A 25,913-nucleotide genomic window follows, 5' to 3' on the forward strand; every position below is an offset into this window, starting at 1 on the left:
AGAGTTTGAGCTAGCAAAGTCTTGTGTTTGGCTCTCTTTCTCTCCAGGATAAGCCCATTCCGATCCGATAACTTTCTCCTTGCAATAAAGGAACTTCATCTCCGTATGCAACACAATTTCGCGTTCCCGGGCCATGGAGTAAATATCCTGGCTGCCAGCATCAGGAGACTGGAATGCTCCTAAGAGGAATTACCCTGTGCTTGACGAAATCAGTGTCCATAACGTGATTACAAATACGCAACTGGGGTGAAATCCGGTGTCGTAAGATGGAGCCGCAAAAATGAGTCATCCGAATGGTTGAGAGCATTGACACGACATTGACGGTGGTTCATCCCGAAGTCGTTAGCAAGTGACTCTCTTTAGCCAGGGAATATGAATCAGCGGCGTAGATTACGACAACATCATTCGTTGTTTCTTCTCTGATCATTTCGGAATCCATAGCGAAGAGTATGTAAGGGAGCGGCGGAAAGCCGTGCTGACAATGCAGATTCATCTTCTCTGACTTGTTATTCTGCGTTCATCCATTGAAGAAGGATGGAAAGAGTACCAAAGATCATCCAATCCCCATACCTATGAGATTGCAGAAGTGGCAGAGAAGATTGATCGTTGCCCAGTACCCCCCTGAAGAGTTCAGCTGGCGGTTGGTGTTCATCGGCCGATTCAAAAATTGGTATCATAAGCGTTGGTTCGTCAAACTCAACGTCGCACCGCCAAATAGATCGTTTTGAATGAAGCTCATAGAGCTTGTATTGATTCGTTCGGAATAGTCGAGAAATTTGCATTCCGAAGGTCGAGGGTTCAATTTATTACGATGCTTCTTTGGGAATTAGAACCCATGCTCGAGAGCCAATGCGACGTAGATGTTTGATATGGGCGGCGACCCGTAAAGAACTTCACGTGGCTTGTTTTTTTGAAGAATTGCAGCAGGAACGAGAGTATTGATGCGCTCCTGCATCGTGCGATTTATCTGCTCAGTTAATTGGTTTTTGGCTCTTGCAAGATGGAGCCGACGTTTTGAACTCAACCCCTTGACGGTTATAGATATTAGCAAACTGCGAGATCTTTCCCATTGTCTCAATACAGAGTGTTACCCCTTCTGATTGCAATAGCCGCATCCATTAGGGGATCAGCGCCCTCCTGGCTCCTGGCCCCACTGAACTTTACCACTGTTGTTCATGACCTGGTCCCTCTCAATTGGGCGAATTTAGCGGCCTCCTCTGCCCCAAGCCCACGAAGTTTCACCACGGTTGGCAGTGGCACGATTCCTTCTTCAGCGATTTTTCTGGCACGCCGCGGTCTCGAACCACACTAAAGAGGAGTTTCCCTTCTTCGTTCGTAGTTGCGTGGTGCTGACTCTTTGGGAGCTTTCGCATGAGCCAGACTCGACCCCCCTAAATGTCACCATTGTTGTGGATGGCGCGGGCCTTCTCAATTCGGCAGCTTGGCGCCCTGACGCCCCTGACCTCGCGAATTCGCCACGGAGGCCAGTTACGCGGCCTCTATCAATTGGGCGGACTTGGTGTCCTTCACGCCCGGACCTCAATCTTAGCACGGTTCGTGACACAGTCCTTCTGTCGGAGGGGCCTGAACCTTTCCTAGTCGGTGTTGCTTGATTTGTTTCTGATAACAAACTGTTCTGCAACCGCGGCAACAAATGGAACGCAGAAACTCGATCGGCTCTTCAATCAACCCTCCAATTGAACCCAACAATCTGCAGCAATGCTTCCAACTCTCGCATCAACCCTCGCTCGAACCCTCCGTTCAACCCTAGCCAAGAATTCGTTAACCCAAATCGGTAACATTTATCGGACCATACCCTCCTTGTAACCCTAATTATCGTCCCACCCTCATTTTAACCCTCCGGCCAACCCTAATTATTGGACCACATCTTTGTTGAACGGCAATATCTCCACGACGGCGAAGTATTTTAGCAAATGGATGGTATTGCCTGAAAGCTCGCCTCGAGAGCTTTCTTTTCATCTATAGAACGTGCTGAATATGCCTCTGTTTTGTTGTCAGCCAGTACCTGGAATTTCCCCTGTAGTTGCCAAGAGGAATTAAGAATGCTTCCTTCACAATTTCCACCTCCGTGTTCTGATAGAAATAAGCTACAATCCAAGCCCAGTTCTATTTAGTCAATCTCACGTCCTATGCCCGTCAAAAACAGAAAACATACCTGGAGAGTCGAAATTGATAGGCTCTTGGAAAGTAAAGTCACCTGTTGAATCATGTCCTCTCCTCCATAGCTTCTAATTCCGTTTATCTCTTTGAGTACAACCGGCTTTTTGGTGACTTGAGACGAGAACTCGGGTATTAACGCTTTGATTGTTTGGCGAAGACTTTCAGCGTCCCCAAGAAGCTTCTCCGGAGTCATTTTGGCAAGGTGTTGGCCGTCAGGTTAGACTAGGATTGGAGAGATACAGTCGGCGAATTAGTTAGCGATTGCTGCGCAATACGGGCTCACAGAAGCACACACCTTGGAGTCGGAAACAGAAAATGCAAGCAATTCGCAAAAAGAAAGGTAGAGGAGATGTTGAGCGCGGGGAATTGGGAGATTAGTTGATGGCGTTATGTACCCGAGATGAGGGGCATGGTGGGATCTCTTCGGATGGATTAAAATCGCCGGAGACAACAACACCACAGAGTTGGGCACCAAGGGAAAGGAATTGGGATGGGTAGAAACACATGCTGTAAAAAAGTTCCTGAAGTCAAATCTCTCTATGCGAAGAACCACGTGAGCTGTTTTCCCATACTCGCAGACGTTCTTCACGGGCTTTGCTAGAAATGACCGATCAGTCGTTTCCATGGGCCACTCCTTTGCATCAAAAATCTTAACCCTGTGTCCAGATTAACATTTTGGTTAACTCAGGCTTCTGCTGTGAGACGATGGAACTAGGAGAAGCTCAAGAGAAAACTGAATGAGGTTGGAATGAGGACTGTCTACCTCTCTGACTCTCCCAACTATCTACATGAACCATCCGGGCTCTATATATGGCCCAGGGAGAGCCGACTGAGTGCTGGAGAAACTCCGTATAGGCGAGCCTGAGCCGAGGTGTGCCGGACCATCTGGAGATGGTGAGAGAGGTAACCGATGTGAAGCTCGGCACTCGCCAACCCAGCCGCAGCACTAGCCACAGCCCTCCAGCTGACATCTTCCTAGTCTCCCAATTAGGCCGGTGCGCCACTCCTCAAGCTCCTCTGAGGGCTGCAATGCTAGGATGTCCACAATGGAAACTTTGTTGATTAGCCCTCACAAGAAGGTTCTCCACGCCTGCCGGCCCAAGTCCAGGTGCAAAAGCTGGATTATGACGCAAAGGAGTTGGCCAGCGAATTGAAGGTATACGCTGCACAGCGGTACACTGCGTATCTAAGCTGTCTGGACGTGGTCGGCGTGATCCACTGTGTATTGAAGGCTCCCATCGACGCTCGTGTATTGCTGCGCGGGCATTACTTACTGATTGTGACAAAGCTATTCGATATTTCATGAGAAGTTGGAAGTTTCAGGTCACCGAACATGCGATGCAATGGTGATCAGATTTTCTGGAGAATCCTCAATACCAGCAGTATCAAAACTGTTGGGACTTTAAGCAGTTGCGGAACCTCCTGGATAGACGATATCAGGAGCACTGGCCACTGGAGGTCTTCCGGTGTATTCAGTCGAATATCGAAGTGGATGTCATTACTCCACGCAGCCGGAAATGGTTGAAGTGTAAAGTCCCCTGATATGCCGCGTGCCCCTGCAAACATTCCCTGCAAACATTCGGGCAAGCTGCCTTTCCCCTTGCCAATGCTGATTTTGACCAGATATTTTTATTCAGGTTGTCATCCGGGTCCGATTCGGTGAGCTGGAGAACATCAACAAAGGCAGGCCGGAACTTGTGAAATATGAGCAGAGCCGATTTCTGAAGGTATACGACATACTGTGGAAGGCGAGTAAAATTGGTGTCACACTGATTTCCCGCTCTGTGAGTTCCTCGGGGTTAAATATCGTTCGAAGAGCGATGTACTTGTGGACATGGAAGATTCTGACTTTGAGGCCGGTGATGATCATTGATCTTTTGGCTCTTTCCGTGGCTTCGTGTTTCGGGTTCTGTGTTCCAGCATCGTACAAGCAGTTTCGGGTTTCTCAGTATACTATTTCGGGTTTTCTGTGTACTATTAGCTTGATTAGCGCGCACAATCTTGATGAGTCTTTTGCCATGAGCTATGGTGTCTTCCCAGGAGGATTTGGGAATCTCGGAGTAGGATTTCTACAGCGGACAACGCCGCGAGTAGAACTAACGTCTCAAACTAGGTGCGCTTCCCTTTCGATCATCTCGGAGTTTCGTATGTCTTTGCCGGTTCGATAGATCCAGAAGAGAGAGCTCAGCATGGACGAGTGTAAGTACTGCTGTCACCATTGTGGCCGTAGAGCAAGGATGGCTCAGTATGGAAAAACCATCAAGGCTGCTTACCATGGACGACGGTCGGTTTCAGTGAAACACACAATTGTCATGAAGGATGAAATATGGATCATCATAGTTGCCACTGATAGGCAACACTCATGATCGGCAATATACGAAAGACAGCCATTGCGAATTGTTAAAGATGGGCTGGGCTCGTTCAGCACAGCTATACATCCTCTGCAAGGGTTAAATTATCGTCCATGAGTTTTCATAGATGGGAATAATGTTTGACAAGAAGTCTCCTGAAATATCCAGTCAAGGATGCTCATAGGTGGTAATTTTCAGCCTAAGATCGAGATGAACTGAACATTTCAGTTGTGGATTATGATGCCTGAGCAATGATAGTGGGAATTCATCGTTGAGCGTGATAGCCGATCATCATTGGTCGGGAATGAAATGATTCAAAGAATTGCCCGCCATTCACAGTCGTTTTACTGGCATTTACCGTTCGGCTGTTATTTCACTGAATTTTGACCACTTGGTTTCCATCATTAATCGCGTTTTGATTTGGCTAAAAACACCTATGTAGTGATATTGAAGTTATGCTGGACTAAGACGATGCTGCTGCTGCACAGAACATGCTAGACTAGTAGAGCCACAGACAGGGACAGAATGACAGTGGAGGCAATTCAAGACCATTGACTTTCAGAAGTCCAAAATGAAGCCAGTGGACTGATCAAATAAATACTGGTAAATGGACTTGGGACTGAAATGGGCTGGAGTGCAAGTCATGGACAAAACACGTCATCGGAGCATCCTCCATGTCTTGCGAAATGAGACCGACTTAACTAAGGAAAGGTTTCAAATCTTAGCAAAACCAATAGTTGAGGTGAGATTCACCAATGAGAAGCTTCGGTTCATACATGTGATCTCACAATTTACAAAACGAAGAAAGTAAGTATGCAAATTTCAGAAGTCAGATGAAATTTGTGAATCTATGAATATGTAAATTTTAGTTTGAGCGGAAATTGCGTGATTTTTACGGAAGGCTCGTGCTTAGTTCTCTCAGCTTCTGAGATTGCGGCATATCGGCAGTTCACGCTCTGACCACCGACGTCGTCTATGGACCGTGCGGACCGCAGTGTAACTTTTCCGTTTCTCCCAGCATTAGAAAACATGTTGCAAGGCTCTGCCAATTGCTACTAGTCTACAGACTGCCATTGTATTGTCTTGACAAGGTCGTGACCATGCTGCCGCCAACAGCGGTATCACAATTAATGGATCTCCGCAGGCGTGTGAAAGCCACGCTACGACCTGCAGATGCATCCTCTCTATGGCATCGAATGCCGAACGTGTTTCGCAGAACATGGGATCTCGGGTTCACGGCATTTGGAGGACCAGGAGTCCACTTTCACATCCTGCATGCGCGATTTGTGGAGGGAAAGGACGGGAAGGAGCCATGGGTGGACGAGCAGACGGTGCAGCCCTCTAGCTCCTTGAATCATGGACTTGAAGTAAATAGCTGATCGTATATCCATCCAGTATCAAGAGCTTTTCGCCATCTGCCAGGCGCTTCCTGGACCGGCGTCAACAAAGATGCTATTCTGCCTTGCCTTACTTCATGCGGGGTTGATTCCAGCATTGATGGCGCTATTGTTATGGAGGTGTGTATGTGTCTAACCCTTCTCGGACAATCCTAACTATCTCTAGTTTGCCTGGAGCATTGGGCATGTACGCTTTGGCAGCCGGGGTGCAGCGAATTGACGAGACACTTCCACTGCCAGTATATGCTTTACTCTCCGGTTCGAATGCCGCGACAGTCGGGCTCATCGCACTCGCGGCTGTGCAATTGGCGGAAAAGACTATCAAAGATCGCATTAGTCGGCTCTTGATCATTGCTTCCGCATGCGCCGGAATGTGCTATAGTGCTTTATGGTATTACCCCGTCCTAATAGCAATCGGCGGCCTGATCACGATGATTTGGGATGGATTCTTGAGCCATCTTATTCTTAGGGTAAAGCTGCGGCTCAAGCGGCGAAACCGCGAATCACATGATCAGCATATAGATACAGAGAGTGTCCCTCTTGAGAACAGAGCGCAATTGCCATCATCGAGGGAGTCTGCAGCTCGGCCACGAAAACAAGTGCAACTCCCACAAACTCAGCCTTCGCCCCCGGGGTCTCCTGAGGCATCGCAGGAGGAATCATCGACGCATCATGGCATTCGTCCTCGGACTGGTCTGGCTGTGGTCGCTGTATTCTTTGGTAGGTTTTACGTGAGCCCTGCTGGAGAAACTTGTTATAGAAGCTCACGAATACAGCATCCTTTGCAGTCATCATGGCTGTACGTGGCACCCTGGATACCCCGCCCTTACCACTGGATCTCTTCGCGAACATGTACCTTGCCGGTACGATCATATTCGGCGGTGGACCTGTAGTTATTCCTCTTCTGCGAAGTTACGTTGTGGATCCAGGTTGGGTGTCAAGCAGAGATTTTCTCATCGGTGTTGCCATAATTCAGGCGTTTCCTGGGCCTAACTTCAACATGGCTGTATTTCTTGGTGCTCTGGCGTTGCGAAATCAATCCAACGTTTTCGGAGCATTTCTCGGATATCTTGGCATATTTGCTCCCGGAATCATACTCTCCGTTGCCTTCAATAGTTTCTGGAGAGCTCTACGGCGAAGAAAGTGGGTTGTGAACCTGCTTCGTGGAGTCAATGCGAGCGCGGTTGGGTTAGTGTTTACTGCTGTCTACCGCCTGTGGCAGATTGGATACTTGGTTCCCAAGGCCACCCGCGGCCAGAGCTTAGCGGCCGAGCCTTGGTGGGTTGTCGTTGCAACTCTAAGTTACGCATCATGTGCTTGGTTTGGCTTTATCCCTCCAGTCGCGATTGTCTTTGGGGCTGTACTGGGACTTTGTTGGTACGGAGCTACACAGACCTGAGACATTTGGTGGTCAGTTGTCATCAGCAGTGGCGGGTTTCGGGTTCAAATTATCTTTCTCTACATGTTCTTGAAATTAAAGCGTTCGCAAAGTAGAAATGCTGGGTACCGAAGGAAGCTCTTTTGTTCGATCGACGTCGTGTCGATTGATAAATAAGAATTATTTTTCTCGACATTTCGCGGGCGACAGCCGAAAAATGAGCAACAGAATTGATAGTGTTATTTCTGGAAGAAAAGAAATATTCAGCGCCATTGAATTCATTCTCTACTGGTGGATTGACTAGCCTTACAAACCAACTCTTTTGAGACGACGCTTAACATCCGGCCATTACATGGACGAACTTCTATACAACCCACACACTTAGTGTTCCATGAATGCTCCCTATTTCGATCTGAAGTCTTTGATATCCTATGAATTCCTCTTTGCCGAGGTTCGATTTCCGTCGATGGCGTCTTCATTTTAGCTAGCAATGGCCTCACTAAACAATCCTTTGCCTCAACGCAATGCAGGTAGAGCATCAGCATTATGTTATCACACTGTGGCAATTTTGATGGCAGAGGGGCACATTGCAAAACTCAGAAACTTCAACGAGGCGATGGTTCGTGAATTGACCAAGGTCGAGTGTCATAAGCCACCTACTGAATTCCGTCTGTTTAACGAGAAAATCATCAATGTCACAAAGCAATTAGACATATCAGACTACACTTTCAACCGCGGAAAGCACCTGTCTTCGCACGGTCATTATTTGCCTTCGTCATCATTGCGCCTCGTCTGCTACGTTCTGCTGGATCAGTTGGTAGGATGACAGTTCCCAAATGTCAACGGAACTCGTGATAACAGTGCTAAAACCCGCACCGACGGTAGAACCATGAGATTGCAGTGTTTGGCGAGGTTATCTAGAATCGTCTCGTGCGCTAAGTCTGTGTATTTATTCGTGAGAGATGGGAAATAAAACCTAAGAGTAAATTTGAATGGATTTGTCAATCGGATTTCGTTGTCTAAATTACACAACAGAGAATTGGTTGAACCGAGATACGAAATCCAGAGAAACATGCTAGTTCTGAGGATCCTTCAAGTGAATCTTCCCGTTCTCATCGTAGATAAGCTCTCTCATCTTCACCGACCTGAGATGACTGGCGCCGCCGGAGAGTTCACTGTCATGATAGAAGAGCCACCATCGTCCCTTGTACTCAGCAATCGAATGGTGTGTCGTCCATCCCACCACCGGTTCGAGGATCCGTCCCTGATAGACAAATGGACCAAATGGGCTATCTCCAACTGCGTACGCAATGTAGTGCGTATCGCCAGTAGAGTACGAAAAGTAGTATTTGCCATTATATTTATGGCACCAGGAGGCTTCGAAGAAGCGGCGATCATGGTCATCCGCGGCAAGGGGCTGAAGCGTTTCGGGGTCAAGGATTTGAATTTCCCTCGGCGGCGAAGCAAAGGTAAGCATATCGTCGTTCAATTCTGCCACGCGAGGACCCAATGCCAGCACTCCAGGACCCGACGGCTCTTGCGGTCCGGACTTGGTCGCGTCGAACACCAGCTGTTTGGTTTTCGGATCCTCGACCCAGCATTGAAGCTGTCCACCCCAGATACCTCCAAAGTACATGTATGCCTTTTGTTTTCCCGAAGCGTCAGGTTCATCAACAAGGACTGCGGGATCGATGCTGTAGCTCCCTGGAATTGGGGCCGGCTCGGGCTTGAATGGGCCATGCGGCTCATCGCTAACAGCCACGCCGATGCGGAAAATACCTTCCTTATCGCGAGCTGGGAAATAAAGATAGTACTTGCCGTTGCGGTATGCGGCATCCGGCGCCCACAACTGCTTCGACACCCACGGAATGTCGTCCATATGAAGGGCAATACCATGGTCCGTTACAGGGCCACCCGGCTCATCGAGCGACAGAACATGGTAATCCACCATGTCATATTGGTCACCATTGTCATTAAACTGAATGTCTGTCTCACGGTCATGGGATGGGTAGACGTAAATTCTTCCGTTGAAGACATGGGCGCTGGGATCAGCGGTATAGATGTGTGTCACCAGAGGTTTTGGGTTGGACATGGCCTGATAAAAGTTAAGTCTTGCACAATATGACGATGGACGAGTTGTGCCACTCACTTCGTCAAACGTTCAGGTTCGCTGCTGACCGCACAGTTGAAAAGCAATTGTCAACTAGTAGTATGTCCACGGCCTAATAGCACGCACTGTATATCGAGAAGTAGAACAGTTATGGTTTTAACCAACTACATTTGCTTCGCGAGTCCTGATGGCTGTTGATATACCCATGCTTCTGAAGAGACTCGAGGCTATTTTGCCATGCCATGTCCCGCATCTCCCCCACATTATGTTCGAGATCAAATTGCTGAGGTTGGCATCATTGAAATTTAGCCTAAATATACCTGCACCAACTAAACATTATCAGATCAGATCTGGCCCAGATGGATACAAGATTCGTACCTGTAGTTACCGGGACGATCTTTATCCATATGGACGCACCCCAATTATGTTGCATGAGTGGCCCGTACGGTGTTGAATGGAGTGCGCACAGGAAAGGAGAGATAGTAATCAACCTCGGCTACTAGGTAGATAAGTTTTCTGTGGACAGAATCATTGCTTGTGTATCTGAAGTCGACTCCGGATAATAATGATGCCAATGCTGGCATCGGCTGAATCAACCGCGTCGTCCTGAATGTACTATCTCTGTTTCTGGGATGCAACTCCCAGTGATCTGCATTCACGGACTATGTACTCATTGTTGCTATGCACTGGGAAAAGCATAAGTACCTACTTCCGAAAGCTCCCTCGATGCCCTGAAATCTTTTAATATTACATACGGAAACGGGACCATGAGCGACGAGAGAGTCAAAAGGTTGAATTTATGGTCATGGCTGGCATAAATGGGGCGATAATCTTACCAGCCACAGGCCTTGAAGGATTGTATGCGAATGCCTGCAGATGCCATGCTAGAAGCGAAAAAGGAACGTTAAAAAGACCTGTACGCTTGATGTTGGATCAGGGAGTAATCCGGCTCCAGAATCATCCCGGCAGCATCTTGAATTATCCAATCAATGATGCGAAGTGAACATGGCCATGGCACGTACCTGATATAGATCGAGTAGAAACCAAGCCATGGGAGACGAACCCTTTGAGACCCCTCCCTGCTATAGTAAAATCGCCTTGAGTGGTTGTACCCCGTACCTTGTCGAGGGAAACTAGCAAACCGAGCCCGGGATTGAATGAAGCTTACAAAGACGTACAACATACTAGCTTTCATTGCTGAAGAAACGACAATTGCGGACAATTGGACAAGCAATGGAGGGATTCGCCACGCAGTACTGACCAACTCAGCCGCAACTTTGAGACGCGCAAACGGTTCTTACTACCTTGAAGGGATCCGTCTTTATGCTTTAGAAGATGGTGAATGGAAGAGCCATTGCTGAGCTTTTAAAACTTATGTGCAGTTCTGATGTTGACGACTGTCGGATCATTGGGAGTGCAAACCCCGGAAGCTTTTCATGGTTCAGTACGGAGTACTACTTGACGAAAACCGCAGTTGAACGAGTCGTCGTGGGCGAACTATCGGGCGTGGGAGATCACCGAATTGCAAGTGGGCGAGTCGACGGGCAGGAAGCGTGAAAACTCATCTGCAAGACGCACTCGAACAGTCCGTCGTGCGAGGTGAGATGATTTAAGGCGGCTTCGAGGAGGGCTTGAAAAACTCCCATGGACAGCACCTGTCGGAATGAACACAAACCGGCGAACCCCGCATTATCCCGCAAAGTTATGACGTTCGAAAACTACCTGCCTTGTTAAATACGGGAAGTTACTTAACTTTCCTGGAAACGCCAAGTCTACGAGTACTTTTGAATCTTGATTGGGAAAGTTCACATGCTGGCTAGCGTCCTCTTCCCTGAACGCTGATTTCGGTTCATGGCATCTTAACACATATGAACAGAGACGCTGGAAAGAGCCGGGAAATTTGTATCTAATGCCGAATAGCGTGATGCATCAACTGTCTCTACTTTAGAGCATCAAAAGGCTGACTGTGACTTGGACCCTGACAATTGTTGCCGGGCACCGAGGTTGTGCCTCGGCATCTCAAGCTCTTCAGCTCTCCATCCAGCAGAGCTCCACGAACATTTAAATCATGCACCAATTTGTGACCTGAAGATAGGTTCTACAAGTACAGCTACAAGCGATAAGAAAACGGATTGAAAATGGCAGACAAATCCTTCTCATACAAGTATTTCAACGTGACATTTCCTAAGGAATATGTCGCGCATGTGGAAATCAACCGGCCACAGAAATTGAATGCTTTCTTTGAACAGTACGTGTTCAATTCGAATTTCGTGCTTCTCCAACTAATACCTGAAAATAATCAGAATGTGGCTCGAACTGCGCGACATTTTTGACCGTCTCGCCCATGACGCATCTGTCCGCGCCATCATCCTCAGCGGCGCTGGAGATCGCGCTTTCACAACGGGCCTTGATGTAAACAAGGCCTCTGGCACCCTTGCCACTTCCTCGGACAGTGATGTAGGACGGGCGGCGACACGCCTTCGACGTTTCATCTCCACCTTCCAGGACAGCATTTCCTCTCTGGAGCGTTGCGAGAAACCTGTTATCGCGGTGCTCCACGGTTATACATTTGGCCTGGGAATTGACATAGCTACCGCCACCGATATTCGCCTCTGTGCACAGGACACGCGTTTCTCCGTGAAGGAGGTTGATATCGGAATTGCCGCAGACATAGGCACCCTGAACCGCCTGCCCAAAGTCGTAGGCTCATTTGGGTGGGTCAAGGAGGTCTCCATGACGGCACGGATTTTCGATGCCGCTGAAGCCCTGCGTGTTGGCTTCGTCAATGCAGTGTATCCAGATAAAGAGAAGACGATTGCGGCAGCAATCGAATTGGCGACAACGATCGCCTCGAAGAGTCCAATTGCAGTCCAGGGAACAAAGGAACTACTTAACTACTCCAGGGACCGCACAGTCGAAGAAGGTACAGTCTGTGGCATTATGAATTGTTATACTGTTCTCAGGAATACCTCTGACCCGAGCAGGACTCCGGTATACGCGTGTTTGGAGCAGTGCCGCTGTGCAGAGCAAAGACGTCGAGACCGCCATCCTCTCTGGCCTGCAAAAACGGAAGCCTACATTTGAAAAGCTATAATGTTTGGAAAGCCATACAATAGAAGCTATCATTTCATGATAAATAATGGTCATCACACATCACTAAGCCATCATTATCAACAGTGCCAAACACAAGTGATGAGATCAACGTTAAACCGAAACAGTGATGATACTCGGGTATATCATGTCAATGAACCGTAAGATGTTCATCATCGAAACCCGAAATCCGCCAACACATTTCGTACAGATCCTCTTTTCTCAATGCGCTGATAATAATTCAGCAAGTGAGGGTATTCAGACTGGTTCAGAACAGGCGTGCTCCGACACTGCAGCTCACGTAGAACTGGCCATAGAGCACAGTCATCGAGATCAAAAACAGGGCCAGAGATATAATGGTGTCCATGTTGCAACTCTGCCTCACGCATACGCTGTTCCCAGAATGATAGATCTGGGGCTGACGACAGGGTTGATTTACGCACAGTCTCGAGGAGCTCATTGATCGTGTCAATGAGAGCTCCGCCCCGGATCAAATTCACTCCTGCTTGCACCGATGCTGACTCGGAATCAAGTCGGCCAAGGTATGTCAGGATCTCGGTATCCCCAGACACGGTCGTCTTCCCATCTGGGCTGGTGTACCGTATGGGCTGCGAATTCTGGGGCGCTCTGCAAGGAGGAGTGACTTCATACCGCATACTATTCTCCGTCAATGCAATCCCAACGCGGAGGTCCGCGACAGCATTGCCACTCAGAAACAAGCGCCCAACGGATGGCGTCACAAAGTTGACAACGTCGAAACCGCTCCCGTACACCTCATCCCAGTCGAATTCGGACTCGCGGTTCTCGCGACCAAAGGCTTGGATCAAGCGCTCGACTTCTGCCGAATCGCCGTGAATAACCTTCCTGGCTGCTTCAGGTCCGGTTTTGGAAACAGCACCCTGGCCCCAGATGGTTTGAAGCTGAGTATTGATAAAGGTACCGATACTTCGGAATGTCAAAGATATCCGTTCGCCATTGTATGCGAGTTCCTCGGGAGCCTTCTCGGAGTCTGGACGCTTATCCGGTCGGATACCATGTAGCCACCTCATGTTTGTAAGTGGACCAAGCACGAACATCGACCCATCTGGCATGGGAACGCGTTGTGTCTGACGAACCGCATCATTATCCGGATGTCCACCGCCAGCATTGGCCCCAGAAGCAGCCGGCTTGGTCCGCAAAACCATGGTCCGCTGCGCTCCCAGACTGACATTGACAACGGAAGTGCCACGAACGATATCTAGTGTTTTGTCTGAATGCTCCGAAATCCGGTCTTGTCCATCCCGATACAGCTGAATAAGAACGTGGTTCAGTTTCTGATCCAAGAGTTGCTCGACTGTCCTGCGAATGCGATTCACAGTAGGAGTAAATGCCTCCAGAGGCGGGGACTCGTCAGCAGGATGGCGATAAATAGGGATTGACCCATCTGGCAATATTTCACCCTGGACAGCGACTAGCCTGGGAACTTGGCCCGACATGTGATACATCTTTTGCCATTTCACTTCTTTGCGTATGCGAGAGAACGCGTCAGTCGGTAGTTCAATATCATAGATGATGCGAGAGTCGCCTTCACCGATAGGATCACCCGGTCGCAGAACGTCGACGTCGGCTTTCTTCTTCTTCTTCGAGGGAGCTGATGATCTTGGATTTGATGCTGCCGCCGGGGAAGACGGACGGATCGACCCTCTTGCGTTCTGTACCTGTGGGGACGAAGGCCGATCACCACTTGGCTCGGCTGCACTAGACCCAGGCCGCCGAGAAGTGGACGACGGAACCCGTTGACGGGGATCGGAAGTATCTACGCGACGCAAATTGCGTAATGCTTCCAAGCCCATTCGGGCAGTAGACCTTGCTGGAGGCAATGCCAAGGGGTCGTCATCTGGGTCGCCCTCTGAATCAATTTCGATGGAATTGGGAACCTCAAACAACGGCTTGCTGTCCCCGCCGACCTTCTGCTCTTTGTCGTCTTTATCAGGCTGGCGCTCGATGGAAGCGCGAGACATGGGAGGCGACCCGTGCACAGCCAGGTCACCCATAGATCCTTCAAGACCTGCACTTGACTCTGACCTCCGACTGGCTCCAGACGGTCTTTCCGACCTCGCACTTCCAGTCTCTTCATCCGCCATGTCTCGGGCTTCCTCCCATTCCTGTTCCTCCAAAAGCTCTTGCAGGGAAATTCCATTCACCCCGACCACGTCCGCCAGACGTCGCACTGCCTCCTCATGACGTGGAAAGCTGCGATATCCAAGACAATCTTCCACCAGTGTAATAGTGAACCCTTGTCGTGCGGCGTCAAGTGCGGTGGCGTATACGGAGACATTCGAGAGGGCGCCACAGAGATAGACTTCTGTTACCAGGCGCGAGCGCAAGGTAAGCACTAGTCCCGGCGACTGCAGTGCCGAATAATCGGACTTCACGCTGATGATATCTTTCGATTGATCAATCGCCGCAAGGATCGGGGCGGGAAACTGCGCTCCCGTCGATTGTGCTTGACATGCCGGTTCAGGCACTGACAGAAAAGCTTCTGGATCTTCCGTTTGTTCATTGTTGTCCTCGCTTCGATCGCCTGCCCGGGACTTTTTGTTTCTGTTGGAGGACCTTTTGTCCAAGGGACCAGCATCAAGGATCACCCGTTCATTTCCAGTATCCGGATCCACCAGAGGCCTGGGTTGCTCGTATTGCGTTCGCACCCAAATAACATCTCCAATTCGCCGGAAGCTTTGCACCAGAGTTGGTATCTGGTCAAGGAATTCATGGGTGTTCGAGACTGGAACTCTTCCGTTTTCTCGGACAAAATCGTTCTGAAAGTCCAACAGCAAGAGGGCCTTTCTGGTCTGAATCGATGGGGCGTTCAGTAAGGAAGGATTGAGGAAAAAGTCCGTCATCGTTTTCCCGTCATGCTTTCTCATGGCAGTCCGGTCGGTTCTGGGAGCCATTGGAAAGAATTAAATTACATGAATTCGGGGCGACGCATCCTTCTCCAGGCCGGACAAGTCGACTCTGGAGTCTTGTTGACTGTTGACTGTTGAGGCTGAGGGGAATCAAGAGGTATGCCTCAGGCAGAAACTCCATCCACAAACCAGGATTCTGGCCAGTCATCGTCAACTGCGGTTGGCTTTCATGCATGAGGACAAGGTTTTGCATTTATTGTGCAGATTCGCCAGCCATAGATAGTGACAGTTGTTCAATTCTACAACTTTCTGTGGTTCAGAGGGTCCTCGATGTAGTTCAGCACTTGTCGGTGTGGCCAGCCACTTCCCTTGTACCTGCACGCGTTAATGAGGAGCTTTAATGAAGACTCATGTGCCCTGGCCCTGCAATAAATAGCGCATCCATAAATATCCAGTCCAAGACCAAACTAATGACATCCATCGATTGAGAGCTAAGTTACTAGCGACGATTTTCATCCACACAAATTGTACTGCAGGCCACAGCTGCACTGCAGATCTGGAGAAATGCAGTGGACTGGCCGACATCGGCGGCGGTGTGGAGCGCTTCCGGGGAGAAAAAACACAACTCCGGCCAGCTCCATAGTCACGTGTCACGCCAAGATGCGCATCCGGCAGAGCTATCACGGCCCTCATGTCCCCGATCGGTCATTCAAAAACGCCTCGCCTACCCTCTCAGCTCCTTTCTTGATCCATTGCTCTGCCATTCCATTCCCAAATTACTCGCCATGGCGTCCCGGACCGTCCCCCGCGCTCTGCGATTGTCTGCCCGTGTGGCCGCTCCACGCCGCACCTTCGTTACTGCGGTTCGAGCTCGTCCGTCGGCAGCGACCGCAACTGCGGCCCGCAGTCCGGTCGTTGTTCCCACCCGAGGCGTGAAGACCATTGATTTTGCCGGCACCCCGGAAGTCGTTTATGGTTTGTATTTGATACACAGAACAAATTGCAAAGAGTACACGGGCTAATTTTCGGACAGAGCGCGCCGACTGGCCGCGTGAGAAGTTGCAGGAATATTTCAAGAATGATACCCTCGCCTTGATCGGCTACGGTTCGCAAGGCCACGGCCAGGGCCTGAACTTGCGTGACAATGGCCTGAATGTGATTGTTGGTGTGCGTAAGGATGGTGCGTCGTGGAGGGAGGCGGTCCAGGATGGCTGGATCCCTGGGAAGAACCTGTTCGACGTGGAGACCGCCATCAAGAAGGGTACCATCATCATGAACCTGCTCTCCGATGCTGCGCAATCGGAGACTTGGCCTAAGATTGTTCCCCATCTTACCAAGGGCAAGACGCTCTACTTCTCGCACGGCTTCTCGCCCGTGTTCAAGGATCAGACCAAGGTCGAGGTCCCCAAAGACATCGATGTCATCCTGGTTGCTCCCAAGGGCTCTGGCCGTACCGTGCGCTCTCTCTTCCGTGAGGGTCGTGGCATCAACTCGTCCATTGCCGTTTACCAGGATGTTACCGGCAAGGCGAAGGAGAAGGCCGTTGCCATGGGTGTTGCCGTTGGCTCAGGCTACCTCTACGAGACCACATTCGAGAAGGAAGTCTACTCGGATCTGTATGGTGAGCGAGGCTGCCTGATGGGTGCTATTCATGGCCTGTTCTTGGCCCAATACGAAGTGCTGCGCGAGCGCGGCCATTCGCCCTCGGAGGCATTCAACGAGACTGTCGAAGAAGCGACGCAGTCGCTCTATCCTCTGATTGGTGCCAACGGCATGGACTGGATGTATGCGGCGTGCTCCACGACCGCGCGCCGTGGCGCGATCGACTGGTCGCCCAAGTTCAAGGATGCGCTGAAGCCACTCTTCAACGAGCTCTACGACAGCGTCAAGTCGGGCAAGGAGACGAAGCGGGCTCTGGAATACAACTCGCAGCCTGACTACCGGGAGCGTTACGAGAAGGAGCTGGAGGAGATTCGCAACTTGGAGATTTGGCGCGCCGGCAAGGCCGTTCGGTAAGTCATCCGATTCGTGCATACTGTTTACTCCCACTAACGATTCGATAGGTCTCTGCGTCCTGAGAACCAGAAATGATTTTCTTAATTTCGACTTATGGTCATGTAATGTAAGAAACATGATGATCAAAAAAAGGACTTGGGAATGTGTACGTTAGTCAAAAATCACACAATTTTGGAACGCATACGCATCACCGTAAGATATCGCGGGGAAAGTTCCGATCACCCCGCATCGAACTTGAACAGCGATAGGTACTCTTCTACCTCTCGTGCCAACCAGCAAATATACTCCCGTAGGGTGCGCTTCGAAAACATCAACTCCCGCCGCCGAATATACAACACGAACTGAACAAGCAAAAATGACCGAACCAACATCATGGCTCCCGCTTACCCCATCCAACGTGCGCAGTGCGCACGAACGAATTAAGCCATACATCCACCGCACTCCGCTGCTCACCAACCGAACGCTGAATACCATCGCATCCACACCGCAGACACCTGAGGCATTGGTCGGCACGCCGTTTGAAGGCCAAACGCCCGCGAAGCCAACGATACGGTTCTACTTCAAATGCGAGAATTTGCAGCGCATTGGCGCGTTCAAAGTCCGGGGGGCTTTCCATGCGCTGCTTCGGCTCATTGACGAGAAAGGGGAAGAGGAAGTACGGAAACGAGGAGTGGTTACGCATAGTTCTGGTGCGCAATATACTTCCATGGTGAAGTAATTTGAGTCAATGGACTAACAGAATGATTTGGCAGGGAACCATGCGCAAGCATTGGCACTCGCAGCCTCGACGCTGTCCGTTCCCGCACACATTGTCATGCCCTCGATCAGCACGCCTAGTAAAATCGCCTCGACCCAGTCACTCGGCGCGAATGTCGTATTCAGTGGGTCTACAGCACCCGAACGCGAAGCTGTCAAGGAAAAGGTGCAGGCAGAGACCGGCGCGTTTTTCATCCCGCCATATGATCATCCCGATATCATTCTGGGACAGGGAACGGTGGGATTGGAGATGGAACAACAGTATGCGGAACTCGGCGAAGGGAAAGTGCTCGATGCGGTCTTCACACCGATTGGGGGCGGCGGGCTGAACGCCGGCGTGGCGACGTATTTCTCGCAGGAGGAAGGTCGTCCAAAAACGAGAGTGTATGGCGCTGAGCCGTCGTTCGAAGGTGCCGATGACTGCCGTCGAGGTCTTGCGCAGGGACAACGAATTGAGTCAGTGTCGACGACAACGATCGCTGATGGCCTACGGACGCCGGTCGGGAAGATCAATTGGTCTGTCATTTCCGATCCGAGTAAAGTGTCTGGAGTGTTCGCGGTCACAGAAGACCAGATCAAGGCCGCAATGCGTCTGGTACTGGAGCGCATGAAAGTCGTCGTCGAGCCAAGCGCCGTTGTTGGACTGGCGGTTTGTCTCTTTAACGAGGAATTCCGACGCATCGTCGAGAAAGAAGGCGGCGAAAAGGGCTGGGACATTGGCATTGTCTTCAGCGGTGGAAACACCACCGTCGAAGCCATCGGGAAACTGTTCAGTCAATGAATGGACAAAGACGTATCATGTATATAGCCAAATGGATAGACTTTAAACGTCTCTAAAGACACCATCATCCCTAACCCAGAATGCAAACCCACCACGACCATCCATTCGATTCAATGCAGCAATCACGCTAGGCGCCCAATTCTCCGCGCCCCAATGATCAACCCATGCAGAGAATTTGCCCTGCTGGACGACGCTCTGACGAATTGGTGCGTCACGTTCCATTCCCATGATGCTAGCATTAGGCGCGAACGGCCTTACCGAGTCGCGACTGACGACTATCCTCACACAAGGAAACGTTGGCCATGGCGGTGGGAGATGCGGACGGAATGAAGGCGCTGCGGTGCCAGAGACACGATTGATACCCCAGGTCGTGTACAACACTGCGCAATCAAAAACATTCTGTAGTCGGCGGAGCTCGTCACAAATCTCGCGGTACAGCACGGAGAGATGAAAGCTTGTCTTTCCATCACGGGCACGTGCGATGTCACCGGCGCTCATTCCGATTTCCTCTGTGCGCGCAAGTTCATCCCGCAGCCGATCCTGGTAATAGAATGCGCTCATGCTGTCGAGGAGGATGGCACCGAGCCGCCGCGTGGCGGAAGAGTGCTTCGTTGTGTTGAAAAGATAAGCGTCAAGTTGGCGCAAAGTTGCCAGCAAAGCCGACGAGGATTGGGGGCGGTAGATGTGAACATGCTGCAGGGCGGCAGTGATCAGCGACGCAACGCTGCTATCACTGATAACTGGTCTTTGATCCTCCAGACCAGGCTGCGCCGTCTCCTCCGCAGCCTGCCCTGGCCGTAGAATTCGCTCGACGAAACCTTTCGCAACGTCGAATAGACGATCCACGTCGAAGCGCCCGTCCAAGTCAAGAATGACCACCGCAGAATCCCGGCCTCCAACAGCGACGCCCTTGAAACTAGCCGGCAGTACGGATACGGCTGCGATCAGGTAAATCAGCTGCGTCTTTCCGTCACCCGAAGACGGACTTGTGATCTCCACTACCGGCAATCTCTGCCTTCGTCGAGAATGGCCCGTCTCCTGTGCCGCTGGGGTGTGCTGCTCGGGTAGGTCTCCTGCTCTTGTACGACCGAGGAACACATCCAGCAGGTCATCTATCTCCTTCACATGAGTCACACAGCCTGAATGATTTTCGGTGCGAATATCACGTAGGACCTGGAAGCATGTTAGCTCTATTGGCATGGACCGGATATGGCAGCATAAGATGTCTACCTCGTCTAAGGATTCCTCGTGGATCTCGGCCAAAAGGCGCTCCCCGAGGGAAAGTGCGGACGATGGCATGTTCAAAAGTCATGATTGATCATGACAGGAGGAAAAATTGCCAAAATCACTACCCTGGTTGTCGTCCATGAGGCCGATCATTTCATGCCGGTTCCCAATTGATCCGTTGAAGCCTCAGGCCACAAAAAGTCAGCTTCACTCTCCGTGCCGCTTGGCCAGCCTCAACTGGCTTGAGTGTTGAGCTTGGTAATTCACCTGTCTTCGACGCATTTCAACAAAACATCCTCGTTCCACTACGGGACAATTGGCCCGATCGTCCCAATGCGCGCACCGCGGCAGGCTACGAGTTAATTTGTCGAGCCGAGGTCGAACTGCAAACGACAGAGTAGTACTAGATATTTACTACCTGCACTTTTCAGAGCAGTAGGGCAGCTTCAATAACTGGCGGAACGCAACAATGGCCCCTCTCGTCCCAATTTTCCCGGCTTCCGAGCTCCCAGACCGCGTCCAGATCATCCAGAGCTCCTTCAAAGAAAAACGCCGAAAAGGAAAACCAATCGATCTCCACAAATGCGAGCTCATGGAAATGCTGCAGTACTCTTGCAATCCGCCATCGGAGGGAATACAGAAGCCCGGGGTCATCAAGTGCAAGCCCGTGGTACGGCTTTTTCGGCGGTGAGTGCAGTATACTGGATGCGAGCGTGGTGACGGATGTTGATGAGCATTTGCAGATGCGCGGGCGGCGTGACCGTTGAGACTACGAAGTGGGAAAAGATCAAGCACGAGGAAAACAAGCAATAACAGATCTCCTCTACTTCATATTCGGCTGTAGATAGATTTGCACGTCGGTGTCCTTTTGCAGGCATGATATTGTACGATTAGGCTGGGTATCTCATGACAATCTATGCTCAACACAACCTCATGAACTCCCAAACGCCGGCCTCCGTTAAATATGCACTTCCGTCCGTCAGAGCTCCACAGTCTCCATAGCAGATTCATTAGAATTAATTCGAGTTCCAGCTTTCTGAGCTGTGGTAGATGGAGTTTTTCGCAACAGATGGCTTTCGCAATTGATAATCGGTGCTAGCTCAGCGCCCAAGGGCGGCGACTTCGTTCGTCCCGTCGCGCCGCTGCCGTCAACGTGAAACAGCCCATTCTTCTCAAAGTCATCCCTCTGTGATTTCCTGGACAGTTCGCGAACTGTATTTTCGAACATCGTCTCCATACTCTCCAGCCCGCGCCCCCATAATCGCTTTTCGCTGTGCCCGACACCTCTTGCACTTGGATCTTTGAGCCGCGCCCGAACGAGCTTTCGTAAAGCTTCTTCGCCATGTCGACCATCTTCCGTGGCACGCTCGCGGATCTTTCGCACATCGAGCTCTCGCTCCGGATATACTGGGGTGTGCCGGTAGGTATGTAAACTAGGAAATTGCGGAAAGTGCGGAGGTATATGCTTTGCCTGTGCGCGTTCTTCTGCTCCACTGAGCGATGGATGAATAATGAGCGGATCGGAGTAGTCACTCAATTCATCGTCTCTCGGCGTCTCGAGGGGTATTGACATTGGGATCGACGATTTGATGGGCTTCAGATGTGGTCGTAGTGAGTCTGTAGTTATGAATGATCGGCGCAAGGCATGCTCGAAGTCCTGCGGAATTGGCTGAGTTCTGCGACAGGCACCCATTGTCTGACAGACCAGCGAAGCGAAGTGCAGCATGTCTAGCAAGGCGCATTAGGACAATTTGCACAGATCGGCTTGATCACCCGACATACACTCTTCAGCAGCATTTCTCAGCGCATCCAGCGCAACTGGTACTGCACCATCGTAGCCTTGTTCTTTCAGAACCCATCCGATCGATCGGTTCAGCATATCAGTCAGAGTTGCGTCATCCGCGAGAACATTCTCAGGCAAGCCAGGTTCAACTGGAACTGCCAGACGGTGCTGGCGGCGATAATGCCGCCGCTGTCGCTTTGGGGAAGGCTCGCTCGAAGCCGATTCCATGCTGTGCTTGATTTCCGTTGCCGGCTTTGCTCGGTGGAGAGAGTGAAGACGCGCAACTTGATAGTCACGTGAATAGCATTCCCGGTCCAGGTCACATGACTTTCAAAGTCAGGCCACCAAGTTCGGCTATTCCTCTTTCGGCCAGATTCTTGGCTCCGCATCACCCGACGTCGAAACCACAACCCGAGATTCATCGACGAAGCTCTCTTGAGCAAGAATTCTCCAACGAATTGACCGGTCCATCCCTATTCTCAACAGCTACGGCTCACAATGGCTTCCGCTCTCCCTCCTATTAAAGGCGTAAGTTGTCTTTCCTGTCACAAGTGGGCCGATAGCCTCTCCGAGACGGCCCGCGCGGTATCCTGTTAAATCGATTTGTTGCTGACGGTTTCTTAGATGCTTCGCCGCGGCCTGGTCCGCGACCTTGCCACTGCTATTGGTACGTGACACGGCACAATTGGCTTGGATTTGTAGAAGAACGGCCGAACCAGCGGGATACGGAAAACTCAGCGGTGATTCGAGGCGCCCATCACTAACCAGAGTCCGTTGGTCGCAGGTCTCGGAGTGTCCGTTGGATACCTCTGGTGGTACGGTACGTGCAGTGTCGTCTAGCTTGTCTCAATGTCTGAAATGGCGTCTGACCGATGATCCCAGGCTACCACCTCCCCCGCGTCCGCCAGCGTGACAACTTCTACGCCCAACTCGAGAACGCCCGCGCTCAAGGCAAGGCATAAACGACCGTCAATTGAAGTCGAGGAACTACAGTGTACCAGTGGAACATCATAGACCGGGGAGGCGGGTGTTGACGAGAATAAATGTGTATATAAGTCCGACAAGCGTCAACGCATTGCGCGCTCGACAGCTTTGTTCTGACCGGAATTGACTTTTTTTTGACTACAACTTGCTGTTTTTGCCATTATCTCTGTGGTAATCTAAATATATCAAGCCAGGGCAGAAATGTTATGATACAGTCATTATATAGCATTGTCATGCGCTCTCATTATAGTGGAAACTGCTAGGTGTATCGTGAAACAACGCGCGCTGAAGCCACAAAGAAGCTCCTCGAACTAGACACTCGACATGAAAGCCGAATGGGACCAAGGTCTATATACTACAGTAAACCCGCCGTATGTCACGAAAACGGCGAGCGAATAAACTATCGCATCACATTGTCGAACCTGATTCCCCTGACCATGCCACCGGCCATCGAGGTGCGTACGTTACGCTTGAAGTTCTCTCGGTTCGTTCGGAGATCCTCAGCCGCCTCTTTGTTCAATGGGTCTGACGCATTCGGCTCGAGAAACAGGAACTAGCGAAGATAAGTATGATGTTGCTGATGCATGCGGCAGCATAAAAGTGTAACATACCTGCATCCCAACAATCACGGCATTCAAGTTCAAAACGGGCTTCCAGTCCTCACGTAGAATGTTCAAGCATACGTTCCCTTCCAGATCGATATTCGGATGATAAATCTTTTGCGTGCACCTGACCTTTGGAGGGTCGTGCGGGAAGTTGTCATTGATATTAAATGTGAAGGTGAACGATCCACCCTTGTACATGCCTTCGTCGGGCTCGATGATCAAGTTGAAGTTGAGGATATCGTCCGGGTTCGGGAATACGGTCTTCATGGTCGAACTAAGGGACAACTCTTGGAGGTCTAGTGGCATAAGACATACTTTAGAGCACGCACGACAATGGCATAGATCGGAACAACACACATACCACGCTGGACACGCAACTGCGCCGCGCTGACCTTTTTCTTCCTAGGGTTGGCATTTTCTTGGTCTTGTTGCTGCTTTTTCTAGACGGTTGTGAGACGCCTGAGCTTCCGTGGCGACATTGGACGCGCTTACCATAGACCATAACTTCAATTTTGAGCTCATTTTGCAAATGCGTTCTGCCGACGCGGAATGTCAAATGGTCCTTTCTGCTGAAGATATGGGATGATAGCGCGGTGATCTCGCCGGCAACAGACGACGGGTGACCTCGAAAGTGGCAAAGATAGACAAAACAAACGTGCCTGAAAGGCGCCTGACGTGCACAAAAAGGATATAACGAGAAAACAAAATCTATATAGAGAAGAATCAACCCGGCGCCTGCTGAAAACTCGAACTATGAGACGAAAGTTAGGCTAAGCTGTGCCACTGTCGCCGCAATTTGATATCGGCAGGCTACTACGCTGACTCAGCGGGGCATAGTGGCGGGCACCGGAGGCGGTCCAAATCAGACTTCAGATCAAAGTTGGGCAGCTAGAACCAGCCCAAACGTTTTCAAATCAATATATGAGACGGCTCGACACGACAGCCTTCTAGCATGTGCTTCCATCGATTACTCCTCGAATAACATCAGATTGTGGTTTCGCCATACCTAAAGGTCATTATGTTTGCACACCCCTCCACCTGTATCTGGCCCATAAGACACTTCCAACACTTTTTAGTGAGGAACTACGGCCGGTACGTTCCTAGAGGTCCCTAAGGAATAGTCTTGGGATTGATAGCAATCACACACTAAGACTCGATCAGGACGTTCGCGCCTATGGACCAATGCAAATATGAACGTACTCTGCAGTTTAATCAAATAATTGGGATCAAGAAGTATGCACCCAGTAGTATTCCAGTATGCCCATTGCCTAGCCAACCCTAACGCCATACGTGCGTAAATGGAGAAAATCTCAATCAGCAAGCCGATAGCTAACGAGAGTATCGACGCGATGACTATTCGTGCTGAAGCTTCGAAGCTGCACCTTCTCACCGTTCTCAATCTCCTTTGGATCGCTATCGCCCCATTCGACCGGGACTTCCGAGTCAGCGTCGGCGTAGACCAAAACGTTGAAAGTGCAGTTGCCATCCAGGACGGGCAAAAAGGTCACCGAGGCTGTGATCTGACGGAAGATGGCCTGGATTTCCTCTTGGATTTCCTTCTCCGTTTTTTCGTGGGTGGGAGCCATCTCGGCGTCACTGTGGACGACAGACTCAGTGAGAGGATCGCGCGATGCTACAAGGGACAACATACCCCGGTGCGGCATTCTCCTTGTCGGCCTGTTTTCTCGACGACCGTCCTTGTGCTGCCTTTCCAAGGATTTGAACCTATACAGGTCAGAAGAAGCCTGCAGATAGGATCCGTGTCTATCCTCACATCAAACTGCCATCTTTCTACATGTTCTCCTGTCTCCTTGCTTGTGATAACCACAACCAATTTCGAAATCTTTCCTCCGATCATCCACTTGTTCAGCTGTGACATGATCTTCTTGATGTAGGCACGGACTTGATCGTCGGCCGTGACTGCGATGCGTTAGAATCGTATCACGACATAATCATCGATCATTCTAACCGAGCATGTTGAGGCCATATTTCTTAACCCTAGCTATGATCAGCGTTGGTACGTTCCGTGTCCGATGTGCAGAACTCACGCTGTGAAATCTTCAGGTGGATAGACTCCGCGTTGGAAGCTGAGACCAGTCAGCAAACCTCAAGGTAGTTTGTGGAAATATACGAACAGGATCGTGTTGATCGAGTATTCAAACTGTAGTAGTCAGCATTTCTCAGTTGCCATAAATCCAAGGACGAGATCTCACAAATTCAGCCACCAATTTGGCTGACCCTGCTGTTGGTCAGTCATCGCAAGAATTGCCATGGTTTGCGGTTCAATTTACCCTTCAGGGACAGCTTATGCACTTTCGATTTGTCTTCCTTGGACGACATCTCCAACAGCTAGCTGGTCCTGATTT

General features: G+C 50.4%; 13 protein-coding genes across 13 annotated transcripts; 6 read left to right on the forward strand and 7 right to left on the reverse strand.

The window, feature by feature from the left end:
• Window positions 1–5,632: 5,632 nt before the first annotated feature.
• Window positions 5,633–7,328, forward strand: VTN49DRAFT_2567 (uncharacterized protein; the record flags this gene model as incomplete). The annotated part of the gene is made up of 4 exons (XM_069410306.1): window positions 5,633–5,863; window positions 5,928–6,049; window positions 6,096–6,649; window positions 6,706–7,328. The coding sequence occupies 4 exons, from the start codon at window positions 5,633–5,635 to the stop codon at window positions 7,326–7,328; spliced, it is 1,530 nt and encodes a 509-aa protein (XP_069269125.1).
• A 1,054-nt stretch (window positions 7,329–8,382) lies between these two features.
• On the reverse strand, window positions 8,383–9,399 carry VTN49DRAFT_2568 (uncharacterized protein; the record flags this gene model as incomplete). Its single annotated transcript, XM_069410307.1, has 1 exon — window positions 8,383–9,399. The coding sequence occupies one exon, from the start codon at window positions 9,397–9,399 to the stop codon at window positions 8,383–8,385; it is 1,017 nt and encodes a 338-aa protein (XP_069269126.1).
• Window positions 9,400–11,555: 2,156 nt separating this feature from the next.
• VTN49DRAFT_2569 (uncharacterized protein) lies at window positions 11,556–12,511 on the forward strand (the record flags this gene model as incomplete). The annotated part of the gene is made up of 3 exons (XM_069410308.1): window positions 11,556–11,665; window positions 11,721–12,340; window positions 12,402–12,511. 3 exons carry the CDS (start codon window positions 11,556–11,558, stop codon window positions 12,509–12,511), a joined length of 840 nt encoding a protein of 279 aa, XP_069269127.1.
• Window positions 12,512–12,680: 169 nt separating this feature from the next.
• Window positions 12,681–15,440, reverse strand: VTN49DRAFT_2570 (uncharacterized protein; the record flags this gene model as incomplete). The annotated part of the gene is made up of 1 exon (XM_069410310.1): window positions 12,681–15,440. One exon carries the CDS (start codon window positions 15,438–15,440, stop codon window positions 12,681–12,683), a length of 2,760 nt encoding a protein of 919 aa, XP_069269128.1.
• A 740-nt stretch (window positions 15,441–16,180) lies between these two features.
• VTN49DRAFT_2571 (uncharacterized protein) lies at window positions 16,181–17,486 on the forward strand (the record flags this gene model as incomplete). The annotated part of the gene is made up of 3 exons (XM_069410311.1): window positions 16,181–16,370; window positions 16,429–17,407; window positions 17,459–17,486. 3 exons carry the CDS (start codon window positions 16,181–16,183, stop codon window positions 17,484–17,486), a joined length of 1,197 nt encoding a protein of 398 aa, XP_069269129.1.
• Window positions 17,487–17,766: 280 nt separating this feature from the next.
• On the forward strand, window positions 17,767–18,948 carry VTN49DRAFT_2572 (uncharacterized protein; the record flags this gene model as incomplete). The annotated part of the gene is made up of 2 exons (XM_069410312.1): window positions 17,767–18,100; window positions 18,164–18,948. The coding sequence occupies 2 exons, from the start codon at window positions 17,767–17,769 to the stop codon at window positions 18,946–18,948; spliced, it is 1,119 nt and encodes a 372-aa protein (XP_069269130.1).
• Window positions 18,949–18,990: 42 nt separating this feature from the next.
• VTN49DRAFT_2573 (uncharacterized protein) lies at window positions 18,991–20,247 on the reverse strand (the record flags this gene model as incomplete). Its single annotated transcript, XM_069410313.1, has 2 exons — window positions 18,991–20,121; window positions 20,179–20,247. 2 exons carry the CDS (start codon window positions 20,245–20,247, stop codon window positions 18,991–18,993), a joined length of 1,200 nt encoding a protein of 399 aa, XP_069269131.1.
• A 397-nt stretch (window positions 20,248–20,644) lies between these two features.
• On the forward strand, window positions 20,645–20,988 carry VTN49DRAFT_2574 (uncharacterized protein; the record flags this gene model as incomplete). The annotated part of the gene is made up of 2 exons (XM_069410314.1): window positions 20,645–20,862; window positions 20,919–20,988. The coding sequence occupies 2 exons, from the start codon at window positions 20,645–20,647 to the stop codon at window positions 20,986–20,988; spliced, it is 288 nt and encodes a 95-aa protein (XP_069269132.1).
• Window positions 20,989–21,154: 166 nt separating this feature from the next.
• On the reverse strand, window positions 21,155–22,186 carry VTN49DRAFT_2575 (uncharacterized protein; the record flags this gene model as incomplete). The annotated part of the gene is made up of 2 exons (XM_069410315.1): window positions 21,155–21,903; window positions 21,958–22,186. The coding sequence occupies 2 exons, from the start codon at window positions 22,184–22,186 to the stop codon at window positions 21,155–21,157; spliced, it is 978 nt and encodes a 325-aa protein (XP_069269133.1).
• A 95-nt stretch (window positions 22,187–22,281) lies between these two features.
• Window positions 22,282–22,972, forward strand: VTN49DRAFT_2576 (uncharacterized protein; the record flags this gene model as incomplete). Its single annotated transcript, XM_069410316.1, has 5 exons — window positions 22,282–22,355; window positions 22,403–22,486; window positions 22,583–22,625; window positions 22,743–22,778; window positions 22,841–22,972. 5 exons carry the CDS (start codon window positions 22,282–22,284, stop codon window positions 22,970–22,972), a joined length of 369 nt encoding a protein of 122 aa, XP_069269134.1.
• Window positions 22,973–23,342: 370 nt separating this feature from the next.
• Window positions 23,343–24,069, reverse strand: VTN49DRAFT_2577 (uncharacterized protein; the record flags this gene model as incomplete). The annotated part of the gene is made up of 4 exons (XM_069410317.1): window positions 23,343–23,495; window positions 23,554–23,843; window positions 23,909–23,987; window positions 24,040–24,069. 4 exons carry the CDS (start codon window positions 24,067–24,069, stop codon window positions 23,343–23,345), a joined length of 552 nt encoding a protein of 183 aa, XP_069269135.1.
• Window positions 24,070–24,099: 30 nt separating this feature from the next.
• VTN49DRAFT_2578 (uncharacterized protein) lies at window positions 24,100–24,835 on the reverse strand (the record flags this gene model as incomplete). Its single annotated transcript, XM_069410318.1, has 3 exons — window positions 24,100–24,255; window positions 24,644–24,693; window positions 24,748–24,835. 3 exons carry the CDS (start codon window positions 24,833–24,835, stop codon window positions 24,100–24,102), a joined length of 294 nt encoding a protein of 97 aa, XP_069269136.1.
• A 22-nt stretch (window positions 24,836–24,857) lies between these two features.
• Window positions 24,858–25,887, reverse strand: VTN49DRAFT_2579 (uncharacterized protein; the record flags this gene model as incomplete). Its single annotated transcript, XM_069410319.1, has 8 exons — window positions 24,858–25,143; window positions 25,199–25,272; window positions 25,322–25,467; window positions 25,517–25,545; window positions 25,596–25,634; window positions 25,683–25,708; window positions 25,761–25,786; window positions 25,839–25,887. The coding sequence occupies 8 exons, from the start codon at window positions 25,885–25,887 to the stop codon at window positions 24,858–24,860; spliced, it is 675 nt and encodes a 224-aa protein (XP_069269137.1).
• Between the last annotated feature and the right edge of the window lie 26 nt (window positions 25,888–25,913).

This window comes from Thermomyces lanuginosus, assembly GCF_041956635.1.
Source record: "Thermomyces lanuginosus strain ATCC 200065 unplaced genomic scaffold VTN49scaffold_27, whole genome shotgun sequence".
Taxonomy (NCBI): domain Eukaryota; kingdom Fungi; phylum Ascomycota; class Eurotiomycetes; order Eurotiales; family Trichocomaceae; genus Thermomyces; species Thermomyces lanuginosus.